Source organism: Betta splendens, chromosome 3 (genome assembly GCF_900634795.4).
Source record: "Betta splendens chromosome 3, fBetSpl5.4, whole genome shotgun sequence".
Taxonomy (NCBI): Eukaryota; Metazoa; Chordata; class Actinopteri; order Anabantiformes; family Osphronemidae; genus Betta; species Betta splendens.
In genome coordinates, this window is record NC_040883.2 from 561,350 (window position 1) to 589,032 (window position 27,683).

At 50.4% G+C, this 27,683-nt stretch overlaps 3 protein-coding genes across 6 annotated transcripts; all 3 read left to right on the forward strand.

Moving 5' to 3' along the window:
- Positions 1 to 1,412: 1,412 nt before the first annotated feature.
- Positions 1,413 to 7,493, forward strand: skor1a (SKI family transcriptional corepressor 1a). 3 transcript variants are annotated; one of them, XM_029145317.3, is made up of 8 exons: positions 1,413 to 1,767; positions 2,478 to 4,221; positions 4,520 to 4,598; positions 4,676 to 4,726; positions 4,882 to 4,944; positions 5,564 to 5,638; positions 5,712 to 5,831; positions 6,759 to 7,493. In XM_029145317.3, the coding sequence occupies exons 2-8, from the start codon at positions 2,488 to 2,490 to the stop codon at positions 6,851 to 6,853; spliced, it is 2,217 nt and encodes a 738-aa protein (XP_029001150.1). In that variant the 5' UTR covers positions 1,413 to 1,767; positions 2,478 to 2,487; the 3' UTR covers positions 6,854 to 7,493. The 3 variants fall into 3 exon arrangements, with proteins under 3 accessions (XP_029001150.1, XP_029001151.1, XP_029001152.1); XM_029145318.3 differs by having other exon boundaries at positions 5,712 to 5,786; positions 6,756 to 7,493; XM_029145319.3 differs by having other exon boundaries at positions 1,415 to 1,767; positions 5,712 to 5,786.
- A 2,374-nt stretch (positions 7,494 to 9,867) lies between these two features.
- pias1a (protein inhibitor of activated STAT, 1a) lies at positions 9,868 to 25,871 on the forward strand. Of its 2 annotated transcripts, XM_055507416.1 has the most exons (14): positions 9,948 to 9,981; positions 10,709 to 10,895; positions 17,104 to 17,587; positions 20,098 to 20,182; positions 20,256 to 20,394; positions 20,481 to 20,615; positions 20,698 to 20,803; positions 20,878 to 20,951; positions 21,022 to 21,182; positions 21,459 to 21,592; positions 21,728 to 21,923; positions 22,044 to 22,177; positions 22,776 to 22,816; positions 22,886 to 25,871. In XM_055507416.1, the coding sequence occupies exons 3-14, from the start codon at positions 17,107 to 17,109 to the stop codon at positions 23,213 to 23,215; spliced, it is 2,016 nt and encodes a 671-aa protein (XP_055363391.1). In that variant the 5' UTR covers positions 9,948 to 9,981; positions 10,709 to 10,895; positions 17,104 to 17,106; the 3' UTR covers positions 23,216 to 25,871. The 2 variants fall into 2 exon arrangements, with proteins under 2 accessions (XP_029000276.1, XP_055363391.1); XM_029144443.3 differs by lacking the exon at positions 10,709 to 10,895 and having other exon boundaries at positions 9,868 to 9,981.
- A 226-nt stretch (positions 25,872 to 26,097) lies between these two features.
- rxfp3.3a1 (relaxin family peptide receptor 3.3a1) lies at positions 26,098 to 27,666 on the forward strand. Its single transcript, XM_029144445.3, has one exon. The coding sequence runs from the start codon at positions 26,292 to 26,294 to the stop codon at positions 27,279 to 27,281; it is 990 nt and encodes a 329-aa protein (XP_029000278.1). The 5' UTR covers positions 26,098 to 26,291; the 3' UTR covers positions 27,282 to 27,666.
- Positions 27,667 to 27,683: the final 17 nt, after the last annotated feature.

A 27,683-nucleotide genomic window follows, 5' to 3' on the forward strand; every position in this document is an offset into this window, starting at 1 on the left:
AAAGAGGCTGAGTCATTTGTATCCAACAGTATTAATAAAGAACTCGCCTAAAATTACCGTTGAAATGTCTAATTAAAAACTCCTTGCTGCTCCTCAGCTCACGTTTCCCCGGAATAAGCAGCGACAATGGCTGCATTCAGGTTGGCGGCCTAAATAATTAAAAGGAGACGAATAATTACAGTATAAAATTGTAATTATTGGCGGGGGCTGCAGGGAAGCCTCCTGATGGTGAAAGAGGAGAGGATGTGCTTCGGATCAGGTTCTGCATCAATATTAAAGAGAGGTAAAACTGGCGAGCGCAGGCTGATGATGATGATGATGATGATGATGATGATGACGACAAAGATCATTCATTTACTTCATACACACAGCCGAGCTGCGTCATGTTTGTGCTCTCTGCTGTGGTTTTAATGATTAATAATAATATTAACCGAATCCATTTTCACCTCCCACATGGAAACATCACAAACTGAAGTAAACGGCGTGTTTATTTTCACCAGAAGATTAAACACTAAACCTGAGATTACAAAAATAAGCAGTGACTAAGTTGATGATGAAAAATCTATGTTTACGTAGTTTGGGTGCACACAAAAAATAGTTTGCTTAATTGACGAAACAAATTCCGGAGTGAGAGGGTCGTGAACTCACCACTGAGTCATTATCACTGAAATTAAAATGCCACAAAAAATTGTTGTTTCCTGGAGACGTTGGCAAATTATTCTTCGTATTACAGACTTGATAAAATGTAATTGGATTTATAGAAAAACAACAATAATTTCAAACAATGATCCTTTTATTTATTTGTTATTATTAAATTTTTTATCAGCTAATAAAATCTAAATATCATTTTAATTGAATGCCATAAAACCAAAGATAAAAACGTTTTAGGTTATAATCCACCATATTATTATTAGACTGAAGTTCTTTTGGCTTCGCTTTCTTTACCTGCTGCAGATGAGGACACACTGGATATTAGCTGGTTTAACGATCAACCATCGATCCGATATTAATGATACATAAGGTTTTCGGACTGTTTTACAGCGCCGCAGTCAGAAACGGGCAGGTGCTTTTGGAGCTGGAAGTGCGTCCGCAGCAGCATCGTCCAGATTTACATCATTTCTAAAACGCGTTTTAGAAAATCAATTAAAAGTCGTTTTTTTTTCTTTGACTTCCGTCTTCATTTCTTCCTCCAGCTCCGTCGCTGCGGCCTCGGATTGATTTGTGCGGCCGATGTGAAGCCTAACAGATGGCGGTGTAACTTGATAAATGAGCCTGGCTCTTTGTCTTTCTTGTTGCCAGTCGCGCTGCCTCCGTTCGTCGCTCCGTTTCATACGTATCGTGCGCGATCGGCGTGGGCTCCGAGGCCCCTGGAGGCCCTGACGGGGCCCCAGACGGGGCCCCAGACCACAGCCTTCACTGTGATCCTGCTCCATAGTATGTCTACAGTCTGACGCCGCGCAGCTTCACGGCCAGAACGTTCCTCCACTTGGGTCAACGGGGCCTAATAGAGCAGCGTCCTGTTTGGGTGCGTGTACGTTGAACGGGAGCGTAGAGCTGCACGTGGGAGGGAGGGAAGGAGGGAGGAGAGGAGGTGCCATGTGCTTCCCGTCCACACGCCCGCCATTCACCTCCCCGGGCTCCAGCGGGATGGAGGTGCTGACTGCGGCTGCCTGCGCCGACATCCACTGAGGACGACTCCAGATCTGTTTCTGCTCCTATTGTTCCGTCCCACGTCCAGCGGGAGTGTGTCATCTACAGGAGAGAAAGGTACGTGTCACGCTTAGTGACCACGTGGTCTCTGCTGTTTGAATCCTTTTAATTAGTAAACCTTAACTTCTCGTGTCAGGTCAGTGCAGCTGCGGGCGGAAAGTAAATATGCGCAGGTGACCGTGAGAAAGGCCTGCGTCAACCTCGTTCCGACGCTTTAATTATATATAGGGCTGGTCTTTTATTAACAATGCGAAGACGCACTGTTGGATCTGTGTAATTACCAGTAAAGCAGCTTATAGTTGTTCTTTTCCTCCGCACTAAGCGCATTGGCGCAGCTCAGGCTGCGTTTTCCTTCTGTCCTGATCCGTCTGTAAAGGTCTTATGTGACTCTTAAGTATTTGGCCATAAGTGCTGAGCCGATTTGAGGATAAGAGGAGCAGAGGATCCACCTCCGCACAGGAAACCGGATAAGCTTAGAGGAGGAGCGCTGCGAAGGCTCGGAGCGAAGGACGGAGCGAGAAATAATTAAAGACGCTGCGGGATTTCACTTTTCTATTCGAAATTTGGTCGCTTCGACCTTCACAACCACAATAATAATAATAATAATAATAATAATAATAATAATAATAATAATTCTAGAAAACAATTTGGGTAAATTGTAATTCCACATTTCTCAAGCTGTTTAATATTACTACGACGTCTCGTGCTGGATTCGGCTCGTTTGGCGCTCGGCCTTCGGTTTACGCCACCTTCTTGGTCGTTGACAGGCGTCCAGGGATGGAGTCGATGTCCGGGCAGCTTCGCGATGCGGGACGAGACGCCAGCTCCTCCCCGAGTTTAAAGCAGGACGCGCAGAGTTTTTCCAGCTCCCTTAAAGCGAACCAAGTGAGTGAGACCTCCCTGTACGGGGTGCCCATCGTCTCTCTGGTCATCGACGGGAAGGAGAGACTCTGCCTGGCGCAGATTTCCAACACGCTGCTCAAAAACTACAGCTACAACGAGATCCACAACCGCCGCGTCGCTCTGGGCATCACGTGCGTGCAGTGCACCCCCGTCCAGCTGGAGCTGCTGCGCCGCGCCGGGGCCATGCCCATCTCCTCCCGGCGCTGCGGCATGATCACCAAGCGGGAGGCCGAGCGGCTGTGCAAGTCGTTCCTGGGGGCGCACAGCCCCCCGAAGCTGCCGGAAAACTTCGCATTCGACGTGTGTCACGAGTGCGCGTGGGGCTGCAGAGGCAGCTTCATACCGGCCAGATACAACAGCTCGAGGGCGAAGTGCATCAAATGCACCTTCTGCAACATGTACTTCTCCCCCAACAAATTCATTTTCCACTCACATCGCACGCCAGAATCCAAATATCTGCAGCCCGACGCGGCCAACTTCAACTCGTGGAGACGCCACCTGAAACTGACCGAAAAGAAGCCGTCAGAGGACATAAACCACGCGTGGGAAGACGTGAAGGCCATGTTCAACGGGGGCAGCAGGAAGAGGACTCTGCCCATGAGCTCGGCACTGTCCTCCCCCACGAAGCCACAGGCCCCGGGGCGGCTGGCCCCAAGCCGCTCCCCCGAGCTCCCGCACAAGGCCCCGCGGTGCGACGACGCTGCGGGGAGTAACAGCGGGAACGTGGCGAGGGGCGCGCGCAGCTACCCGCTCATCCCGGTGCCCAGCAAGGGCTTCGGCGTGCTGCACAAGATCCCCCCGCCCCTGTTCCCCCACCACCCCTACGGCTTCCCCAGCTACGGCCTCTGCCACAAGAAGAGCGACGCTGCGGCGGACGCGGCCAAGAGCGCGTTCTGGCCCGGCGCGAAGGACAGCCTCTACCCCGCCTTCTCCATGTTCTGGCCCGCGGCCGGCGGCCTCCCCGTGCCCCCGTACCCCGGCTCTCCACCCGCACTGCCCCCGGAGCCGCCGGGCGCCCGGCAGGGCGAGCTCGAGCCGTCGGACCAAAGTGACCGAGGCTCGAACCCTCCCAAGGAGCCGCACCTGCAGCAGGACTCCCAGTCCTCCCTGAGGAGCGACGAGGACAAGTCTGGGGACGAGACGCCTCAACGGAAATTAAACTACGTTTCGGCCTTCAGACCTGTGGTCAAAGACGCGGAGAGCATCGCCAAACTGTACGGCAACCGGGACGGCTACGCCGTGCGCCCCGGATACCTGTCCCCGGACTTTATCAGCGAGAGCTCCAGTTACAGGTCCATGTCACCGGACAGGGACAGCGTGGGGGACGACGAGGACGACCCGGACGTGGATGTGGAGTCAAACCGGGGACAAGACGAGGAGGAGTCGATCCGGATCTCCCCGGGGAGAGGGCACCATGACCCCCCTCGGCTGGAGCGGGTCTCTGAGGAGACGCAGGACGTGCCCAGAGCAGCGGCAGCGGCAGCGGCAGCGGCACCGGCACCGGCAGCGGCACCGGCACCGGCACCGGCGCCCGCACCGGAGGACTGCGCGCACCCTGGGTCATCAGATGAGGACAGACACGTGCACAACGGCTCCCCTGCTCTCGAAGTAAGACCAGATTAAATGCAGCTTTAATGATCCCCGCGGGGCGAGTTGAGTAGAACATGATGACGGAGCAGACAGAGGAGCGAAGGCCGGTAAAAATGTCACCAAGAACAAGTGGCCTGGAATTTACTGTCATAAAAATACGAAGCACGAGACGTGTCAGAAATGAAACTTCAAATGGAATGTTTTGCACATTTTACCACAACATCAGTGCTTCACTCGGTTTAACACAAGTGAAAAGTAAGAAGGCGTCGAGTCTGTGACGAACTGACTGACTTAGTGACTGTGCGTCGTTTTGCAGGTGTACGACAAGCAGCGGCACGTGCACCTGAACGAGCCTCCGCCGCTCGCGGCCAAACAATCCAGCAGCAGAGTCATGAGTAAATATGTTTGAATTATTACCAGTGAAAACGGAGACGTTTAATCAAAGTAACACGTTTTAATCGTTGTTGTTCAGGTTCACATCACATGGCTGAGACACAGACGAACCGCAACCAGGACAGACAAGGTTACTGATTGTTATTATGTTTAAAATTTCATCTTCAAATATCTACAATTAAATCACGTCCGTTCGTTTTTATTTTTTACTGGCTACATTTGTAGCGTCACAGTCTCAGATGCATTAATGTGGCTTTGATTGTATACTTTTATGTTTGTGTGCAGCCGATGGATCTTTACGCATCGACATCAGTCTGCACCAAAGGGACCTGGAGAACGTGGCTAAAGGTGAGAGGCTGCTCTCAGGCTCCTCGTGCTGATATTAATTATCATCAGGCATTTTTACTATTTCTATTTATTTATTGAGGGTGTGTGTTTATCCTAAAATTCAGATAATGCATCAGGCACAATTCCTTTAGTCATAAACAAGAGAAAAACAGAACGTAAAAGTAATATGTAACGTGCATAATTATTATTTTGTCAGATTTTTAACGCAGCTAAATGAGGACGTGTGAATTTACATTTTATGGGCCTGAAGTGTTTCCATAGTTATTAACCACTTAATCACGAGATGTGGGAGTTTTGACTTATTATTGTAAGAGGAAATCGTTTAGAGGCTATTAATATTTTAACGAACAGAGCCATAACCCCGAGGCACCGCAGCTAATTATTTTACAACGCTTGGAAAAACCCAGGGACGCCATTATTATAGTCTCGAGCTCCAGGCAACGCTTGGCAATTACTGTGGCAGCGAGCGAACGGGAAAATGAAACGCTTGTTACGGGGACGTAAACGCAGCTGACGTCGGTTCACGGCCCGACGGGACTCCTGCTGTGCAGAACAATAAACGGAGGAGACGCTGGAGCTGATGTGGGGTGTGGGACATGTTCTGTGTCTTGTTTTGCAGAAGAACTGCAGAAGCAACTTGCAGAACAAGTGGAACTGAGGAAAAAGCTGGAGCGAGAATTCCAGCATCTAAAAGGTAGAAGCTCAGCGGTCGCGGCTGTCGGGTCGATCCTTCTTGGAGGCGTTTTTCAGCAGTGTGTTTGTTTCAGATAATTTCCAGGATCAAATGAAGCGGGAGTTGTCCTACAGGGAGGAGATGGTTCAGCAGCTGCACATTGTCCGAGGTCGGTGTCTCCTCTGCAAAGCAGATGCAGATCAAAGTGGAAAAGGTTCAGATCACCTGAAAACGGAAAACAGAGGAAAAGTGACACTTGCATATTTAAAACACTGGCGTCTCGCGCAGCTTCATTCCACGTTCCTTCTGCTGCGGTTGACTCACAAACTGAAAGCACCTTGTTTTGCTCGCAGAAGTTATTTTCTCCTAAATCATGCTCTGGAAAATGGAGGAGACAGATCATTACGCGGCGCTGGATCAGTTACATGAGGTAGACGGCGCTAAAGGACTGGCTTCGTGTTACTCCCGTTTAAACACCGGCTTCAAGTACACGCGGCTCACTTTAAAAGCCACGGGCCAAACAGCAGCTGGCGGCGGGACGTCGGCTGCTGCTGATTCTGATCCTTTTTGACCTGTTTACAAAAACAGCAGAAACACAGTTCTCAGGACCAGAGACAAATTCATATTTGTTTGATATTGTATGATATTTGTATCATACAAATATGCAAGTGTTACCTTTTACTCTCATTTCCTCTTTAGAGTCAGTGTTGCTGTAAGACACATTAAGGACCAGCTCTCACACACTGATGCTATGTTGTGTGTTGGCCACTGGAATGACGTCATGGTTGGAGTTGGATTATTCTCTGATCTCTGTCATGTTAATGGCACAGACTGCCGAATTAGTGCCACCAACTGTTTATCTCCTAATCGTCACTGGTGGATGGAGGCTCACATTAATTCGCCTTCATCCAGTGTGATGTGATGTGAAATGTGCTGCTAATTGGCCTGTTCCACGCTCCGTCCGGAGGGTGTGAGGCCTCCAAGCAGCTTCAGCTGCCCTGAAGACTCCTCGTGATTAATTCACTCCATTTACAGTGTCATCCAAACTCAGCTGACGGAACAATGTGGTCAGAGCGCGTTGACCTGATGAGGCTGTTTTCTCTGTTCCCCCTTTTTCCTCCGGGTCCTTCCTCCCCAGAAGCTCACGACGCTCTTCACCATTTCTCCTGCAAGATGCTGAGCCCTCGTCAGTGTGCCGGCGCCTGCAGCTTCAAGCCGCCCCTGCTGCCTCCGTAGAGCTCCACACAGCCAAACGCACACAATGAGCCCAGATCTGCCACCGGAGGAGAACTGAACTCTGATCCACAGGAGATCCAGATCTGCCACCTCAATCAATGATTGTCCAACTCAAGCTGCAAAACTCAAAGCGGAGCGTTTGTCTGAGTTCAAGCTCTTTAGCTGTTCTCAGAAGTAGAAGCACCACTAACTACATAAACATTTATATAAATATATATATCTCTCTCTATATATATACATAAATCACGTTACGATGTGCAATGGCTTGTGTAACTGTGAACTTTGGTTCTGATTTAGCTTCTGAGTTTCTACATGTATTTGTTATTTCCTTCTCTTTAGGTTCGTGGCATCACTGTATTTGTTATGAAGCACTTTAATGGCTTTGACCAGGATCAGCGGACGCAGACGTCATGAACAGTTGGTTTGCTCTGTTTCAGGCTGTTTTCTATCATCACATGTTCACAAAGACAAAACCAAAACATTTTGCTATGTGATGTCTTTTTTAAGGACGACTGGCCTCTCACACGCTCTCTGGTTTGTTATTAAAACACCTGGAGCGGCTCTTAAATAGTCTCTGACACAGTTTACTCCTCAATTCCTGTTTGTGTGTTGCAACATGTCAATAAAGATGAAAAGCAGCTGTCTGTTTGCTGTGTTTGAGCGGTGGCAGCCTGACACCTACTGGCCTCCTCTCACACGGACGCTTCATCAGCCAGATCATGTTTCCTCTTATTGTAGTTGATTGAGTTCAACATGATCTGTTTCCTCAGCGCATGACATGTCCAGTGAGCTCATAATGTTTGACGTGCAGTCGGACTGAAATCCGATTCCTCCGATGGGACGACTAATAGATATTGATCACGCAGCCGTCAGATCCTTGTGATGCCTCTGACACATGGTCTCTGTCAACGCTAACGAGACTGTGAAGCTCAGCCTAATATGAAGACGAGCGGCTTCACATTAATGATGTGATGACTCTGGATGGTTGTGGCCACATACACATAACGACCCTCACACAAAAAGAAACCTGCTGACTCACACGTCACACTGTGATTTATAAAGACACACACACACACACACAGCTGATATGAGCGAACCTTCAAAAGCTTAAAGACATAAAGATAAGAAAACAGTGTTTGTTCAAGAGCTTAGTCCCAAACACAAAAACATATGAAAGGTTTTTAATTGCTGTCAATATTTTAACTCGTATAAAACATAAATGATATCAGGTGCTTCATCAAACAGTTTTCATACGTCTTCTGTTGGCCTAGTGAAAATAAAAGCTCTAACAAAAGTAAAAAAGCCCTCGATTGCTAATACTTTACCATAAGTTCATACTTTATAGTGAATTATTTCCTCTCACGAACAGGTCACTATAGTTTGTGGGTCAGTGTTTCACCTGTTGAAGTTGTATTCGACTCTTTTGGTTCTGTCTGTGCAGGTGTACATACATGCATTCAAGTGGTCTCCATCAGTGACATTGTTTCACATGGTCCTGGACTAATGAGCGCAGCTTCATCTGTAGCTGCATCTACGCCAGCTCTTATCAAACATTCTAAAAGACTTGTGTTTGATCTTCCCGTGGGCGTGTTGTGTCAGTGTATTTGTCGTCTGTACGGGTGATTAATTATGGGCTTGTATAAACACGTGTGGTCAGCAGACACCTGTCGGCTCGGCGGCCATCAACAAAGCAGCAGATGGCAGCGATGCATAAAGACAGAATAAAACCTCTGTGACTCTGAGGACGGAACAAGCAGCAGAACTAGTTGGTCAATAGGTTCTTTGTGTGTAGCTTGAGGGAAGCAGCATTTTGTGCTAATGGTTTGGGCACCAAGCCTAATGTGGGCTAATAGTGATTTTCTTTCAGTGCAGAAGCCTAAACGGCTACACTGAGCAAAGACGCAGTCTAGAAATAAATCGACTGCAATTCGAGACCAAACCCTGTTAGTTTGAGTCGTCCTGAATTGAAGGGAAAGGACGCCACCTGCTGGCTGAGCCACCAAAACACAACAACACAAATTTTCAGGGAACCTTTAGGGCCCCAGACTTTCGGGTGTGGTTCAATCCTATTTAAGTCTGTTGTGTCGAGCCATTCACACCTGAACGACCAGCACCAAAGTTGGTACTGTGGCGTCTAAAATGAAACCATCAGTGAAACCATGAGTGTTTGATGCCTCTCGCCACAACATTATATTCATCTGTTAAAGTGTGGGTTAAAATGGGGATATTTATTCTCAACACAAACGTGTTTGTAAAAGCATTTCCATTATTGTGGTCAAAGAAACCCTATCTTCAGTCTGACACATATGGTGCTTGGTTATCTCTGCGTACAGCTGTTTGTGAAGCTCATGTAAACTGACCCTGATGTTTAAAGTTAGACGAATAAATGAATTGTGCTTGTCCTTTGAGTTGAGGACGGTCGGGCTTTAGCACTCTCACAGGTGATTCAGTGGAACAGGTAAGTCATTCAGTTTAGCACAGACTCAGTGAGATGTTTGTTTTGCCAATTTGTGTCATATTGTCACAAATGAGTAACTCAGGAAAATGTAGACGCTTCATATGAGGTGAATGTTCCTCAGAAACATCCTTCATACAATGACAGATATGAGGAGGGTTGGGCGAGAGGTTAAAAGGTTGGCTCATAGTCTGTTGGAACGTTAAAATTTCTCCATCCAAGTAGAACAGATCAGTGAGGAGATTACAGCATTATTAAAAACAAAAATACACTGGAAATCAGAAGCATTATAATATAAATAAATAATATGAGCTCCTAGTGTCTGAGGCCAGTGTCCCAGAAGATTCCCTCCGTAAAATCATCCTGGGACGTCCAGAGTATTATCCATGACATACTAGAATGTAAAGTAAAGCCTAGTGCTACTCGTCCAAAGTGACAGAGGAGCAGATTGTGACAAAGCTCTCAAACACGTCAGAACGTTCAATACAGAGAAGCGGAACAAACTGTTCTACAACATTCTATAGTAGTTTTTTCCGTTATTTGGTAGTGCTCCTGAACACACCCTGGCGTCGGTGTGCGCGTTCACGCAGCGCTCTGCGCGTCCCAGTCATGTGACTTCGTCTTACCACGCCTGCGCAAAAAATACAAGATGGCGGAGAGTGCGGAACTGAAGGTAAGGCGCAGCCTGAAATCATTATACATTTATTCGGTTGCTGAGCGTTTGAGGGTGAAGTGACAGCGCGCTCCTGTGATTTAAGCCTCGGGGGCGGACGCGGCGTCCGGTTTGCTGCTTGTGTATCACGAGCGCAACAGGAGCGTTGGCCGAGCCGCTGCCGCTGCAGCGGCATGTTTATGTTGATATTGCGCCGCGCCGCGCCGCGTTGTGGGAGCGGAGGTTTCTTCCCGCCGCGCCGCTTCGCTCCGGTCTGGGCGGACTCGGCTTCTCCGCTCCCTCCGCATCTCGTGTGTGTCGCGCCGTCGGGTGCTTTGGATGTGACAGGGGCTTTTGCGCGCTGCTCGCTCCGCGTTTAAAACCTGATGGACGGTGTGTTCTCCTTGTGTTCACGTTGGAAAGTTCACATCCGAGCCGCGGCTGAGTCCGTCTGCCGCTCCGCGACCTCACCTGTTGATGCCTGCGTAATAAAAGCGCGGCGCGGCGCGGCGCGTAACGGAGCCCTGCGCCGTTATACCGGAAAGGGTGTCCGGGAAAAGTAGCGGGTTCCGCCGCTGGATTCACCATGTATTTAATAAAATGACAGTGAACCTGCCTCCGTCCTTCTGCGCCCTTCGGTCATTTTCACGGGTTGCTTCAGAATCAGAATGAGCTCTAATGGCCAAGTTTGCAACCAAGGAATTAAATGTGGTCTGACTCCGTCTTTGTTCCCTCTTAAAAAATACAGTACATCCAGAAGCAGGAACAGGTTTATTGTCAAGACGGAATTCAAACAGGAGGTTTTGAAGAGTTGCTGCATCATAAAAAAGAGACCAAGATGATTAAAGCCATGCAGAGACAGGACACGGAGACCTGTGCGTTTCATGAGGCCAACATCCGCCTCGGAGCAGCTGCTCTAGTGGCCTGAGCTTGAGGTAAAGCAGCGGAAGCAATGACAGAGTAATAATGAAACTGAGCCTTTGTGTGTGAACAGTTCTCCACGTTCCCTCTGCGTCTGTACCTTTGATCTGCGCGACCATCGCCACGTGCTCTGCTGCTTAAACCTGGGTTAATGTCGCTGTGACAGAAGCAAATGAATATTATAAGATGTTGAATCAGTGCAGTATTTGCATGTGTGGCTAATGGCATCAACATGAGCATTCATACGGTGTTTGACCGTAGCTTCACCAATACATGAACGTATCCAGTAGTTATTGACCAAAGTCTTTTGGCTATTTTTAGTCCCCAGCATGTTTCCACTGTTGGTGGATCTATACGTGCTGCTGTTCAGCTACACTAACTGCTCTGAACAGGTTTCGAGAAGGGTTAGGGATGTGGCTGTAACATATAAACACCACCATAATTACCATAATCATCATCCAAAAAAGGCTTAAGTTTCAGTTCATGCTGATGAAAAACATTTGGAAACAGATTTATTTTAGCTTTTTTTAAATGTGCAAACAAGGTTCAGTAGTTCTGCGTAAAATCCATTCACTTCCTTTTATTTAAAACCACTTTTATGTATTTGTTAAAAGCCAAACAGTCGACTGTGGTGTTTACATTTCATGAGCTGTGGTTCTCTGCACACGTGTGTTTGCTCTCTGGGTGTTGGACAAGGTGACGTTTAAAGGACCACATTTAAAGGAAGACGTGTCTTAGTGTCCGTCCTGTGACTGAAGTGCAGGCTGGTATTTGTGCAGTGAACTCAATGCTGTGTTTTTGAATTAAGACGTGATACGTCTGTGTTTGTGGAGGTGGATGGAGGGTGAAGACTGGAGAACAGAGCGGAGTTAATCCCTAATGATACAGGTCCTGCTCTTTGCTCCTGGCTTCTTTCAGCACCTGCCTATTTCTCTTATCATCATTGTCATTATTGCTGCAGCTAATCTTCGGTTCAGGGAGAATTACATGTTCATGTGGTAACTACAGAAGTGCAAGTGTTAACGTGTCCGATGCTGTTCATGATTTGATGTCATGTCAGACAGAGCTGCTGTAATTTAAAGGTCCACATGTGAGAGAGGTGATTCATGTGAGCTGGTTCAAACCCTGGTGTTTGGATTCTAGAAGGAACCCAAAGGTGCAGTCGCCCCAGTGGAACCCTTAGGTCACCATCAGGGGTGTTATCCCACAACAACACATCGACTTTGGCCTGTCTTTATCGAGATGGAGCTTTTCCTCCACTCCTGTGGTGATTTTATTGCACGGCCCTGTTGCCGTGGAAACATGTCAGTTTGAGACGGACATGGGAAGGAAGCTGTGAAACTCAATTGTGTGTGTTTCCAAGTGGAAATCAAAGAGGCTGATTTCACCCGCTCAGTTGTAGGATATTTAAAATAGTGGCGTATCAAAGACGTGCTGGCGTGAATCAAAGTCCTGTAAAACTCTCGTCAAGAAACAATTCTTCATCCTGCTGCTTTTGCATTTGTCACAGTTTCCTTGTAGTTCGTAAATCTCTTCACCCAAAGAGAGTTGAGTTATTCTGACACTTTTTAATTTGCAACTTGTGTTTTACTCAGGATCTGTAGCAGCATGGCTCAAGTTGTGTTTGTGGCCTGTGGCAGTGTGTGTGTGTGTGTGTGTGTGTGTGTGTGTGTGTGTGTGTGTGTGTGTGTGTGTGTGTGTGTGTGTGTGTGTGTGTGTGTGTGTGTGTGTGTGTGTGCATGCGTGTGTGTGTTTGTGTGTACATGCGTGCAAATGTGTGTGTACGTGCGTGTGTGTATTTGTGTGTTTGTGTGCCTGCCCACATGCATGTGCGTGTGCGTGCATGCATGTTGGGTGTGTTTGTGTGTACATGCATGCGAGTGTGTGTGTACGTGCGTGTGTGTATTTGTGCATTTGTGTGTGTGCTTTTGCATGCGTGCGAGTGTGTGTGCGTGTGTGTGTGTTTGTGTGCATGCGTGTGTGTGTGTGCATGCGTGTGTGTGTGTTTCTGTGTACATGCGTGCGAGTGTGTGTGTGTGTGTTTGTGTGTGTACGTGCGTGTGTATTTGTGCATTTGTGTGCGTGCATGCATGTGTGTTCGCGTGCGTGCGTGTGTGTGTGCTTGTGCATGCGTGCGAGTGTGTGTGCGTGTGTGTTTGTGTTTCTGTGTACATGCGTGCGAGTGTGTGTGTGTTTCTGTGTGTACGTGCGTGTGTATTTGTGCGTTTGTGTGCGTGCATGCATGCATGTATGTGTGTGTGCATGCATGCATGTATGTGTGTGTGCGTGCGTACATGTGTGTGTGTGTGTGCTTGTGCATGCGTGCGAGTGTGTGTGCTTGTGCATGCGTGCGAGTGTGTGTGCTTTTGCGTGCGTGCAAGTGTGTGTGCTTGTGCATGCGTGTGTGTGTGCTTGTGCATGCGTGTGTGTGTGTGTGTTTGTGTGCGTGCATGCGTGTGTGTGCGTGCATGTGTGTGTACGTGCGTGTGTGTATTTGTGTGTTTGTGTGCCTGCGCGCATGCGTGTGTGTGTTTGTGCATGCGTGCGTGTTGTGTGTTGACTTGTAGATGATCGTGATGCTGCCTTTGGTGTCGGCTGGTTTTCTTGACGTGCGTTGAGCAGTGCAGCCGGTAAAGATGCTGTGGACGCGGGGGCGGCTTCTCTCCAGCGGCCTGTGATTCACCAAACACCAGGATTCTGCTGAGAGGAAACAGCTGCACAAAACAGCTTTTGTTGGTTGTGTTTGCAGGAGCCGTGTGCTGAACGGCGGTCGGCTGAGTGCCCTTGAGTTCAGTCTGTAACGGTCAGAAACAGAAACGGCCCAACAGAGACTCCTTCTCGTCTTCATATTCTGGATGAGCTCCCCACAGTGAATTAGAACCACTTCTCTGCTTTTGGCCATCGACAATGCAGGTCTCGGTCCCGTCGCTGTGGCAAGCTGAGACTAGACCTGTACTCAGGTGTGGAGGCGGCCTTTGGAGGGAACAGGGTGTCTGCTCCATATTTGAGTGTTTTGTTCCACACACAGTGCTCACTGTGATTGTGATACCACCGCAGCAGGAGGGAGAGAAAACAACAGCAGAGGTATTTCAGAGTTGATCCTGAGTCAGAGAAGCTGGAAGGCTGAGAGGTGGGGGATGGGGGGTGGAGGGAGCTGGCTCCGTGCTGAGCCTCCAGCCGAGAGCAGGAGCTTTATATAATGGCCAGGTAGTGTGCAAGCGCCCCCACCCGCCTCCACTACCTCCACCTCCACATCCTGCAGCACTATCAGCCTCAGCGTCTTCCAGCCCCTCGAGAGAACTGCACGACTCCCAGCTGCTCCTTCAAACAGCTGGATCGCTGTCACTAGGTTGAACCATGAGCTCAAGGAGCCAGATGCCTCAGATCACACTCAGTGTTGGGAAATGCCGCCTAATCAAGTGTAACTGAGAAACACGTTGATCCCATTTTTTTACTGTGAAGATCAGTTTTCTAAAAACGTCTCTGTGCCTGGTTGCTTGTTGAGCTCAGGCTCCAAATGTAGGAGCAGTTATGTGTTTGTGTGAACTTTCTGCCTGAGTTTCATTTGCTCTTTTAAAACGTGAAGGTGGGTTTTACTGCAAAACTCACCATGTGAGTCCCACTGCGGACATTGTCTTAATGTCTTAATGGCTACACACATAAGTTATGTGCGATTTCCGATGGGTTTTATTCTGTTCAATAAAGAATAAAACAGACAAGTTTGAAATATTGTTTTCATACATGCTTATAATATGTTCCCTTAGTAAAAACCCTTGAGATGAGAACAGGACCAAAATAATTTGAATGGAGCCATGAAGTATATAAAGCAAACTGCTGGAAGTCCAGATGACAGAGAACAGAGAATGAATGAATGTCTGCTGTTCCTGACATGACAACAGTTGAAGCTCTAGTTAGACGATGGAGCTGCTGCAGGCTTGGAGGCCGGTGTTTCTTTCTATCGTGGCTCCGAGGCTCAAGCAGGTGTGTGTCACCATGATGATTGTAGAAGATGTGGTAGACTCGCTGTACATGTGATGTGTTCAGGGTCTTTCTCCTTCTCCCTCCTGTGTTTTACTAGAGCTGTGCAGAATTTCATTTAGTGTGGAGGCTTAGCTGCTCTGTTGTCCCCTCCCCCATCTTCTCATCCCTCCATATCGTGGACAGAAATAATTACAGCCCACATCGCTCCTCAGTCTGCAGGAGACGACACTGTAGTTACCGTCGACACAAGCTCCTCAGCCAAACAACGCATTTTAAAGACTCACAGACAGACTGACCACAGAAAAATGTCCCAGTGTGTAGTAAGAGTCCCAGTACAGCCCATTATAACCCAGTATGGCCCTGTAATACCCAGTATAGCCCAGTAAGAACCAGTATGGCCCAGTACGGCTCAGTATGGCCCTGTGGGGCCCAGTATAGCCCAGTATGACCAGTAAGGAAGAGAGAGATGAGCTGAGGAGGAGGAGGAAGAGAGCGATGAGCTGAGGAGGAGGAAGAGAGGGATAAGCTGAGGAGGAGGAGGAAGAGAGGGATGAGCTGAGGAGGAGGATGAGTAGGATGAGCTGAGGAGGAGGAGGAAAAGAGGGATGAGCTGAGCTAAGGAGGAGGAAGAGAGGGATGAGCTGAGCTAAGGAGGAGGAAGAGAGGGATGAGCTGAGGAGGAGGAGGAAGAGAGGGATGAGCTGAGCTAAGGAGGAGGAAGAGAGGGATGAGCTGAGGAGGAGGAGGAAGAGAGGGATGAGCTGAGCTAAGGAGGAGGAAGAGAGGGATGAGCTGAGGAGGAGGAGGGAGAGAGGGATGAGCTGAGGAGGAGGAGGAAGAAGAGAGGGATGAGCTAAGGAGGAAGAAGAGAGGGATGAGCTAAGGAGGAGGAAGAGAGGGATGAGCTGAGCTAAGGAGGAGGAAGAGAGGGGTGAGCTGAGCTAAGGAGGAGGAAGAGACGGATGTGCTGAAGTAAGGAGGAGGAAGAGAGGGATGAGCTGAGCTAAGGAGAAGCTGAGGAGGAGGAGGAAGAGAGGGATGAGCTGAGCTAAGGAGGAGGAGGAAGAGAGGGATGAGCTGAGGAGGAAGAGAGGGATGAGCTGAGGAGGAGGATGAGTAGGATGAACTGAGGAGGAGGAGGAGGAAGAGAGGGATGAGCTGAGGAGGAGGAAGAGAGGGATCAGCTGAGGAGGAGGAGGAAGAGAGGGATGAGCTGAGGAGGAGGAGGAAGAGAGGGATGAGCTGAGGAGGAGGAGGAAGAGAGGGATGAGCTGTGCAAAGGAGGGGGAAGAGAGGGATGTGCTGAGCTAAGGAGGAGGAAGAGAGCGATGAGCTGAGGAGGAGGAGGAGGAAGAGAGGGATGAGCTGAGGAGGAGGAAGAGAGGGATGAGCTGAGCAAAGGAGGGGGAAGAGAGGGATGTGCTGAGCTAAGGAGGAGCTGAGGAGGAGGAGGAAGAGAGTAGTGAGCTGAGGAGGAGGATGAGTAGGATGAGCTGAGGAGGAGGAGGAGGAAGAGAGGGATGAGCTGAGGAGGAGGATGAGTAGGATGAGCTGAGGAGGAGGAGGAGGAAGAGAGGGATGAGCTGAGGAGGAGGATGAGACAGAGCTTTTGGCTCTGTTTCCTTACTTGCTTTTTTGCCTCCTTTTCTAAGCCAGAGAAATGTCACACATCCGCTCTGTGCGTGCATGCATTCTTTGTTTCGTTCTGTGGTTGGTTCTGTCACAGAGCTGTTGTTGGTTCTTTGGTGGTTCTATGGGTGGTTCTGTGGTAACGCTATGGTTGGTTCTGTGATAGAGCTGAGGTTGGTTCTTTGTAGATTCTGTGGTTGATTCTGTGGTAGAGCTATGGTTGGTTCTGTGGTAGAGCTGAGGTTGGTTCTTTGGTGGTTCTGTGTTTGGTTCTGTGGTAGCGCTATGGTTGGTTCTGTGATAGAGCTGAGGTTGGTTCTTTGGTGGTTCTGTGGTAAAGCTGTGGTTGGTTCTTTGTAGGTTCTGTGCTTGATTCTGTGGTAGAGCTATAGTTGGTTCTGTGGTAGAGCTGTGGTTGGTTCTTTGTAGGTTCTGTGCTTGATTCTGTGGTAGAGCTATAGTTGGTTCTGTGGTAGAGCTGTGGTTGGTTCTTTGTTTTGTTCTGTGGTTGGTTCTGTCACAGAGATGTAGGTGGTTCTTTGGTGGTTCTGTGGTTGGTTCTGTGGTGGTGGCAGACTGTCTCATTGCTCTTCTCTTCTACCTGTGTCACAGCAAATGGTGATGAGCCTGCGAGTGTCGGAGCTGCAGGTTCTGTTGGGCTACGCCGGACGCAACAAGCACGGACGCAAGCACGAGCTCCTGACCAAGGCCCTGCACCTGCTGAAGGCCGGCTGCAGCCCCGCCGTGCACATGAAGATCAAAGAGCTATACCGCCGCCGCTTCCCCGCCAAGATGGTGTCTCACTCAGAGCTGGTTCTGCCGGGCCATCACCCGGCCTCAGCCGGAGGCGGGGGAGCGGTGCTGCCAGCAGGCCTGGCGCAGCTGGCGTACGAAGGCCACGCGGGTCACGGCGGGGCCCCGTCGCCTGCTGCCTTACTGCCACTGTCGCTGCTGGGCACAGGGAAGCACGAGCTGACGGCGCTGACCCACCACCTGCCGGGCTCGGGCTCACTGCATCCGGTCCACCCAGATGTCAAGCTGCAGAGGCTGCCCTTCTACGACATGCTGGACGAGCTCATCAAGCCGACCAGCCTTGGTAAGATGGGCTCTGTCCTCGGATGGAGCTGGTTCGGTTCTAATGGGACCGTTTCCAGTCCGTGGCGTTAATGTGGATCATGATGTCAAGTTCAGTTCATGCATTTAACTATGAACCTGATACACAGGTTTATGCGGTGTATCAACCTGATACACAGGTTTATAGACGGTTTATGATCCAGTGAACATCCAGGTAATGACCGTCACTGAACAAACATGGACTGGCGTCCTGACCTGCGTCCTGACCCCGCATCCTGATCTGAAGTCCAGACTCTGCGTCCTGATGTGAAGTCCTGACCCACGTCCTTATCTATAGTCCTTATCGGTAGCCCTGACCCTCGTCCTTATCGATAGCCCTGACCCTCGTCCTTATCGATAGCCCTGACCCTCGTCCTTATCGATAGCCCTGACCCTCGTCCTTATCGATAGCCCTGACCCTCGTCCTTATCGGTAGCCCTGACCCTCGTCCTTATCGCTAGCCCTGAACCTCGTCCTTATCGATAGCCCTGACCCTCGTCCTTATCGATAGCCCTGACCCTCGTCCTTATCTATAGTCCTTATCGGTAGTCCTGACCCTCGTCCTTATCGATAGCCCTGGCCCACGTCCTTATCTATAGTCCTTATCGGTAGTCCTGACCCTCGTCCTTATCGGTAGTCCTGACCCTCGTCCTTATCGGTAGTCCTGACCCTCGTCCTTATCGGTAGCCCTGGCCCACGTCCTTATCGGTAGCCCTGACCCACGTCCTTATCGGTAGTCCTGACCCACGTTCTTATCGGTAGCCCTGGCCCACGTCCGATGCTGCTAAGGACCGTCCTCCGCCACCGGCTCCTCTCTGGACACGTTCTGCTCCTCTAGCGTTTCCGTCTTCTATGCGGCTGCAGCCCTGCCATCGCTTCGCCCTCCTCCCTGTGTGCCTCCCTCCCTCCCTCGCCTCTCCCCCTCCCTCTGGGTCTCCATCCTCACATTTGCATGCAGTGATGGGACACAGGCGAACACCTGTGCCCACAGAACACGCCTTCTTTCATTTGAATCTATTTCCATGGTTCCCACTCGCTGCAACGTCTGCTCAAAGTAACAAATGGAGCTTTTCATAAATAATGCATGGATCAGAGAGAGAGAGAGAGAGCACGAGCGAGAGGAGGCAGATTGGTCTGTTCAGCTGTAGCTGCTTGTTTGTTTCCATAGATCCTCTCTCTCTCTGCGTCTGTGCCTTGCCTCTTGCTCGTTACGATTCCCTTCCCCACTACAGCCCTTAGGCACTCACGCACGGAGCAAGCACGCACTAAAACGCACTGGAGGAATCAGCACGTAGGCAAACACTCACTAAGGAGGAACGCCTACCTCACTCACTCACTCACTCACTCACTCACTCACTCACTCACTCACTCACTCACTCACTCACTCACTCACTCACTCACTCACCTGAACTGATTGTTATGGGAGTCGATGTGGAACGTTTCTCGTTTTGTTGCCTTCAGGCGGCCAAACGCAGCGCTGATGCGCGTCACGGGCAGCGGCTGCCGCTGCTTCGTCGGGGGCCGTGAGCCTCGTCGGTGCAGCTCTTCCACCGAAGCCTTGACCCCCGTGTGCTCAGGCGGTCTCTTACTTCCTGAAGGTTCATCTGAGTGATGTCACTTTGAAGCCTCCAGTTCGGAGCCTTTTTCTGGTCCTTCCTGTCGGGTTGGTTCCTGTTTCGGGCAGGTTTGTGTTGCAGCGTGTGGTGCTGCCACCTGCTGACACCTGAGGACCACTTTTATCCTTCGTGCGATTACATTGATTGTTTATAAGCAGCCTGTTTTCTACTGGTCTGAGTGGGAGGTTTTAGACTGGTTTGAGGAGAATCGTTGCTCTCAGTGGTTTAGAGTTGGGGGTCCGACCCCTGGATGAGCATCGTCTGAGGAGGCTCCACGTGTTCCTGCAGGAGCAGCGTCCATGCGTTTGTCTGAGAAGCGCTAATAAAGAGCAGCTGGGCTGTAGAGACCAGCACATTCTCTGCAGCTGAGCTCACACGTCTCCTCAGCGACTGGAGTCTACGTCACTTCATTCTTTGTGGTCGTCTGTGGGTGGGAGTTCTCCCTCAGTGACAAACTGGCCTTTAGTGGGAGCAAGTCCAGAAAAGGTTCCAACCAGATGTGACAGAACTGGGAGAAATCCTTTATGTCTCAGAGATGTTTGAGTTTCCATGATGATAAACAAGAGCAATGAGTGAGCGAGCGCTTCCTATCGTGGTGCGTGGACAGAACCAAACCAAGGCTGCTCCACCGTGGTCCCAGGAGCTGGACACATGAAGTGGACCCTCATTCCATACGTGACACGCTGGGTTTGAAGGTTTCATGGTCAAAGCATCAAACAAGTGAACCTGCTTTGAAGCCCTGGCTTTGTTGGAGGCTGGGGGTTTGTCTATGAGCGACCTCTACACTACAGCAGCTTCATTGTCAACGTCCACGTTGTGTTGTCTCCTCTGTGATTGTCATGGTTCCACCAGTTTTCTCTCTCCTCTGTCTCTGCAGCATCAGACAACAGCCAGAGGTTTCAGGAGACGTGCTTTGCCTTCGCCTTGACGCCACAGCAGGTCCAACAGATCAGTAGCTCAATGTGAGACCAACGCGTTGGCATCAGATTTGGTTTGTTTCTGCACGTGCTGACACATGTCTGCGTCCGTTCAAAGGGACATCTCCGGGACCAAGTGTGACTTCTCAGTTCAGGTGCAGCTGCGGTTTTGCCTTTCGGAGACAAGTTGTCCTCAGGAGGATCACTTTCCTCCCAACCTGTGTGTGAAGGTCAACGGGAAGCCGTGCACCCTGCCGGTGAGTCGAGTCCTGCGGCCGCTCTGAGCCTGCGGCTCCTCTGCCTCCTCCCGTCCTCATGGGGCCTTTCTCCCACCGTCACCCAGGGCTATCTTCCTCCAACCAAGAACGGCGTGGAGCCCAAGCGGCCGAGTCGCCCCATCAACATCACCTCGCTGGTCAGGCTGTCCACCACCGTCCCCAACACCATCGTGGTGTCCTGGACGGCGGAGATCGGGAGGGTAAGACGTACCTGTGCAAAGTGTGCGCACGTCAGCGGTCAAACGGCCGCTGGAGGTTTAGCCTGAGTCTCTGTTCCCACAGAGCTACTCCATGGCCGTGTACCTGGTGAAGCAGCAGTCATCCACAGTGCTGCTACAGAGACTACGAGCAAAAGGCATCCGGAACCCGGACCACTCCAGAGCTCTCAGTAAGAACCTGGATCCGTGAGTTCTCCAGAGTCTGGACCCAGGGAGTTGAGCAGTGTTTCTCTCTTTTCTGCAGTCAAAGAGAAGTTAACTGCAGACCCAGACAGTGAAATCGCCACAACCAGCCTCCGCGTGTCGATGCTCTGCCCGGTAAGAGCCGTCCTCCCAGACCTGATGTTTGGCCCGCCATCGCACTGACCCAAACGTGTTCGCTCTGCAGCTGGGGAAGATGCGGCTGATGATCCCGTGTCGGGCCCTGACCTGCTCCCACCTGCAGTGCTTCGACGCCACGCTCTACATCCAGATGAACGAGAAGAAGCCGACCTGGGTTTGTCCCGTGTGCGACAAGAAGGCTCCGTACGAGCACCTCATCATCGACGGGTACGGCGCCTGCTGAAGGCTTCACACCTGCAGCAAAGCGCAGGGCGATGGAGCTTCTGCCTATTTACACTTAGCTTCCATTGGTTAAACAGTAAGATGAGGTGGGAAGCAGCTGACAGGACGTAAGTATCTGTTTCCTGTTCGTTGACCAAAGCGGCCACAGTCTCAGCTCAGTTTGTTGTGTCTGAGCCCCACGACTCATTGTATAGGAACTTTTCTAATTTGCACAGTTGTTTAACTGCAAGGTCTTTTCTCCTGTTCTTTGTTTGCTCCCAGGCTTTTTGTGGAGATCCTTAACAGCTGCATGGACTGTGATGAGATCCAGTTTAAAGAGGACGGCAGCTGGGCCCCCATGAGGTCCAAGAAGGAGTTGCAGGAGGTCTCTGCTGCTTCCTACAACGGGCTGGATGGTAAGATCACGAGTACAGCCAGAGAATGAGCGTCTCCATCCTCACGCTGAGTAAACAGCTCGTCTCCATGGTAACAGCTCAGCGCTGCTCTGTTTACGACTGCTGACTGCACGGACGTGTCACTGTGCTCTCCAGGTCCATGCCGGACGTCAGAGCAGCGGAGCTCGTCATCGAGCCGCAGCGACGGAAGCAACAGCAAGAAGGTGGAAGTGATCGACCTGACGCTGGACAGCTCGTCTGACGACGAAGGGCAGGACTCGCCGCCGCCGCTGCTCCCAAAGCGGTCGTGTCCCTCCATGTCCCCGACGTCGCCGCCTATCATCAACAAAGGGTCAGACCTCGATGAGGAGCACATGTGGAGCTGTATCTGGATGTGGATGTTGTGTTCAGAACCTCATGAACTCGTCACGTGTGTGCGTGTGTGTGTGTGTTTGTGCGCATGCGCCAACAGAGTGTTGAACCTGCACCACCAGGCGTCCCCTGTGAGCCGAACCCCCAGCATGCCAGCGGTGGACACCGGCTACATCCCCCCCGTGCCGCCGCTCATCCAGGACTACAGGCCCTACTACCACAACGAGCTGTCAGGTGAGTTTACAAGCTCATGTTTAGTATCAAGACTGAGAAAATAATCAGCAAAGGTGCTTGACATAAAAGCCACAGATCTTCTCTAAGCATCCTGATGAGCATTCCTGTGACCAGCTGGTAATTAATAAAGATGTTAGGAAATAGGAAAATCGATGCCGGCTGAACAACAAGATCATTCAGGTGATGGAAAACAAAGCAGAGAAAACCTAGAGGTGAGAGCTGTCCTCAGCAGGGCTCGCTGCTGGCTGCTTTGGACAGATGAGAGGAAATACAGCTTTTCAGCAAAGATCGTGTGCAGAATAAATTGGTAAGATTATTCCTGAGCACGAGGAAGAAGCAGAGGATCGGTGTGAGCTGGTTTACGCATGTACTATTTAGGAAGAAAAAGATTTGGAGCCTGATAGAAGCAGCAGTGGCTAGAAAGATAGGAGACGAGGACGGAACGAGTGAGAGGTAATTAGCAGCAGGTCAGAGAAGCATATCAACATTAGGTTCCAGGAAGCAGGTCCGTCCTCTGGTCCTGTACCAAAGCTCCAGCTTCACTGTGATTGGAGGACGTCTCAGTCTCAGACTGACTCTGCCTGTGCTTCGTTTCCAGAGCTGAACTTCTTCTCTTTCCTTCAAGGCGACAACCATCAGGTGAGTCCAGCTCGGTCCGGCCTCGGCTTTGGGTCCGGCTGTGTCTAACGTCTGTCTCGTGTTCCTCAGCATTATAACATGGTGATGGCAGCAGCAGCTGCCGCATCGGCCTCCGACGACCACGAGCTGCTCCTCAACCGCTTCCTGCCCTACGCCGCCTCCTCCTCCGCCTCCCAGCTGTTCCTTGACCAATCAGGAGCCTCGTCTGCAGCCTCGTCGCTCGCCCTGCCCACAAACGGGACCAGCAACTCCAGCAGCAGCAGCTTGGTGTCGTCCGGCAGCCTCCGTGACTCGGGCTCCTCTCACACGCACCCTGGGGCGGCGGTGAATCGAGGCGGCGCCGAAGCCGCTGTAGCAGCCATTTATGGTGGGATACCGGACGTGATCTCGTTGGACTGACTCTGAGAGTCCAGACTTCACTCAGACTCAGGCTGAATCTAAAACCTGCTCCCACTGCTGGAGCACACAGATATTCTGCTCCAGGAACTAGCCTGCGCCGTACCAGTAGACTGGACTGGGCCGAGTACAGGTGTGGGGCCGGCGTGGACCCTCCTGCTTGTTTTTATGAAGACACGGCGGCACCATGTACAGAGAACAAATCTATTTTCCTCTTTTACTTTTGTATGTGACACGGCGGCGGTCTAATCACCAGACCATAGACACGTCCCGTTGCCTCGGCTTTGACTCCTCCTCCATGATTCTGTATCAGACACTGAACTTACACTTTATTCCTTTTAAGTTATGTAAGATATTGAAACAGTTGTGTGTTTATTCATTCCTTCTGAGCTTCAGGTTGATTCTGCTCTTTTAAGGACAGCATTTACGAATGAAGGCTTTTAGACTATTTATATTTGCAGAATCCTGAGCTGGAAAAGTTTGGTTTATTTTCTGTTTTGCACAAACACATGGTACTTCTGATGACGCTCCGGGTTCGGTGGCGTCAGTCGCGTCCCCTTCACCACATTTAGCTGTCTCCTCTCGTGCTTTGTTCTTGGCTGTGAAGTAGAAGCCACTGCAGGGTTTTAAACGGTTTGTCTGGTCGGCTTCTAAGCGTTTCACTCTGGTTGTTCTGATCCAGTGCAGCTTTAAAGCCACGCAGCCTCTGCAGGTTGACATGCAGCCCAGCCCCAGCCTCACTTCCAGACTGGTCCCGGCCCCAGCCGACCCGGTCCCGGCCCGCGACGACCCGGTCCCGGCCCCAGCCTCACGTCCAGACTGGTCCCGGCCCGAACCCGGTCCCGGCATCGGCCGACCCGGCTGTCCTGGGTCCCGGCCCGCGCCGAACTGGGTCCCGGCCTCACGTCCAGACTGGTCCCGGCCCGAACCCGGTCCCGGCCCGCGACGACCCGGTCCCGGCCCCAGCCTCACTCCAGACTGGTTGCTCTCACCAAGGCCAGATAATGAGTTGTGACGGGAGTCAAGGTCACCTGACAAGCTGCAGCATCCAGCTGGGAGACTGCAGACAAGCCTCCTCAACCACCAAACCCCACCACCAGCACCCACGCCACCCCCCAAACACCCCCTTCCCCCACGCCGCCCTTGCTCTTTTGCTCATTTTCTCCTTTATTGCCAAACCGCAATCAGCCGTATGCTGGAAAAAGGCCTGTGTTTTCCTCGTGTTGTGCAGTATTTTATTTATTTCATATTGGTATTTCTATATATTATATTTTTACACATGCTTTGATTTCTGTAGGAGCTGTTGTGTTATGATTTTATTTAATATGAATTTTATTATTTGTCGTTGATCATTGGAGACTCCCATCGGCCTATTTGTCTTTACTGGGAGCTGACACTGGTAACACATTTTAGAGAAGACACCAAACACGCTTCATTAAGTTTGTGTTCAGGATCTAAAGTGGGAAAGAATTTAGAATCCTAATAACAAGAGAAAATGAAAGTCCCTGACTTTCAGGACATCATGTCTAATCATTTCCTTAGTGATGATCAATACATTTGCAGCTAGGAAAGAACAGCAGCTGAATATCCAACCCTTGAGATGTCGCTGATTTGGCTCAAAGGCAATCACGGTTTTAATTATATGCTTCATGTGCAATAATAGAACATTAAATACAATTAAAAATCATTTCAGTCAGATTAAATAGATTCAAAATGGCTGCAGTCAAACTGTCTCCCATCGCCCTGGTAACCAACAGGTTGGTTTCCTGGTTACCTCTCAGACTGAATAAATGAATACATGTGAATGTTTTAAAAGGGAACCAATAATTAATAAGTGACTGACTTCGATGCTTTTCTTATTAGCTCAGCCCAAATATGAAAGGACCAGACGGATGAGCTCATGCCAAGATGAGAGCGATCACCTTTAAGTTTGTGTTTGTGCCTTTAGGAAGTGTTGCCTCCAGCTGCTGATGCTGACGAAGTCGGTCCTTGGGTCATGTTTGGTTTGTTGAGGTGAACGACCACGGCCCCTTTCTGTGCTTCACCTCTGTCATTGCTGAGCTGGGTTTCTCTTGTCCACTCTGCAGCAATTGGGCCTATTTGATGAGTTTTCCAGCAGAGGTGGAGCCGCTGCTGCCATGTGCACAGTTCATATACGGCACTTCCCAAAACAAAGTGATTCTTCTTTACCAGTTTACAGGTGCCAACAGCTCATTTCACACAAAAGGGAAGACGTGTATGTAATTTCAGATCCAAACGTGGTTGTTTGTCTGTTCCTATGCTTTGTTGTGCGTCTGTTCAGAGTGAGAGAATAAATTTAATTTATATCTATTTTTTAAAAATGAAAGCTGTACTATTGGACTGTGGCCAATAATGAGTCTCACGCAAGTGAAAACATTTCAGAGCCAGACTCGTGTTGACATCTGCACACACTGCCTTAAAATATTCAGAGGTTCTGTTTCACAGCCCCCGATCCAAGGAAACCCACGGAAGTCTTTTGGAGGAGGGAAGGAGAGGACAGTGTACAGCAGAGACGCGTCACTTTGTACAAACATACCAAGTGAAAGATATTTATTACCTGCATCGGAGCAAATTGTTTACTCTTTGAATGTTACTGTTTATGTAGAAAAGTGCAGATGTAATAAAAGGCATTCAGGTATTTTTCAGTTTGATCTTATTTTTCCATCTCTGTCTTCGTTCCTGTTTTGCCGCACGGTGCTGAACGCTGGGTGGCGCTGCGGGCGCGTTTGGATCAGCCACGCGCTGGCAAACACGCTTCATTCGCGTCAGTCGGTTCTTGTGAACCAGGAGTTCGCCTTCATTTTATTGGTGGGAAGCCTCTGTAACGTTCTCAGTAGCCCCAGGTTGGGTGGGTGCCTGGAGGAGGAGGAGGAGGAGGAGGAGCAGTCCTGTATTTTCTGAAGGATCATTCCAAGTTGGATCATTCGGACCGGACCGGACCGGACCGGGAAGGTGGGCTGAATCCAGGGGGAGTGTGTTGGCATCATGTACTTGTCACCACCGCTGCAGCCACAGAGACAGTCAATGTAACTGTCTTCAGTCTAACGCTCCCGACACAATGGATGGAAAAAATGACAGCGTTCAGTGGAACAGTTCACGCGCGCAGACGCACCGTTTCAGCAACCTGGACGACATCGACGTGACGGCGGACGGGAGCCCCGTCCTGAGGTTCCTCGTCTGCCTCGTGTACTCCGTGGTGTGCGCCGCGGGTCTCGTGGGGAACCTGCTCGTGCTCCTCTTCACCAGAGTCCAACAGGAGAGGAAGAAATCCCAAGTGGACTTCTTGGTGCTCAACCTGGCGGTGACCGACCTGCAGTTCGTGCTCACGCTGCCCTTCTGGGCCGTGGACGCCGCGCTGGACTTCAGCTGGCCGTTTGGAGACGCCATGTGCAAGATCATCCTCTCCGTCACCGTCATGAACATGTACGCCAGCGTGTTCTTCCTCACCGCCATGAGCGTGACCCGCTACTGGTCGCTCGCCTCTGCCCTGAAGAACACACCTGTGCACACGTCATATTCCGCCAAAGTGACCTGCGCCGTCATTTGGACTCTGGCGACTCTGGCGACCGCACCAACATCCATTTTCTCAACCGTCAGCAACGTGAGCGGAGAGAAGCTGTGTTTGCTGCGGTTTCCCGGCGGCCAGTACTGGTTGGCAGTGTATCACATCCAGAAGATACTCGTCGGCTTTGTGCTGCCGATGTGCGTAGTGTCCGTGAGCTACATCCTGCTGCTGCGCTTCATCCGCAGTCGGAGCGCGAGGACGCGCAACCCCAGACGGAGGTCGCAGGTCACGAAGTCCATCACCATCGTAGTGTTGAGCTTCTTCTTGTGCTGGATGCCGAACCACGCCATCACTTTGTGGAGCGTGCTGGTCAAAATGAACGCTGCCAACTGGGACAGAGCCTATTACGTCGTCCACACGTACGTGTTCCCACTGAGCATCTGTCTGGCGCACACGAACAGCTGCCTCAACCCCATCATCTACTGCCTCATGAGGAAGGAGTTCCGGAACAAACTGAGAAGTCTGATCCACAGATCTCAGTGACGGCTCCGTATGTGTGTGCGTAGAGCGCAGCCATACGCACCGAGCGCGCGCGGAGGAACGCGCACAAAGCACATTTACGGTAAGCATCATTGTGCAACTGTCGGTCCAGCGAAATGCTTGTCTTTAGATGGAGCGTTTCTGCGGGGAACAAGGGCAGCTGCGCATTTGGTGCGGTCATTTTACACTGACTCATTTCTGATCCGCACATATTCTGTTAACGTCTCTGTAAATGTTCATCAGGTCACAACTTACGTGTTCGTGACCTCGTCACTTCCAGAAGCAAAGTATTGTTAGTGATCATGACGTGATTTAGTGCAAAATGTGACATATTGTTGTAATTATGCAAATAATGTGTGTGATAATAAACGATGTCCTGAAGCTTGAAGAGTCACGTTGCTCCGT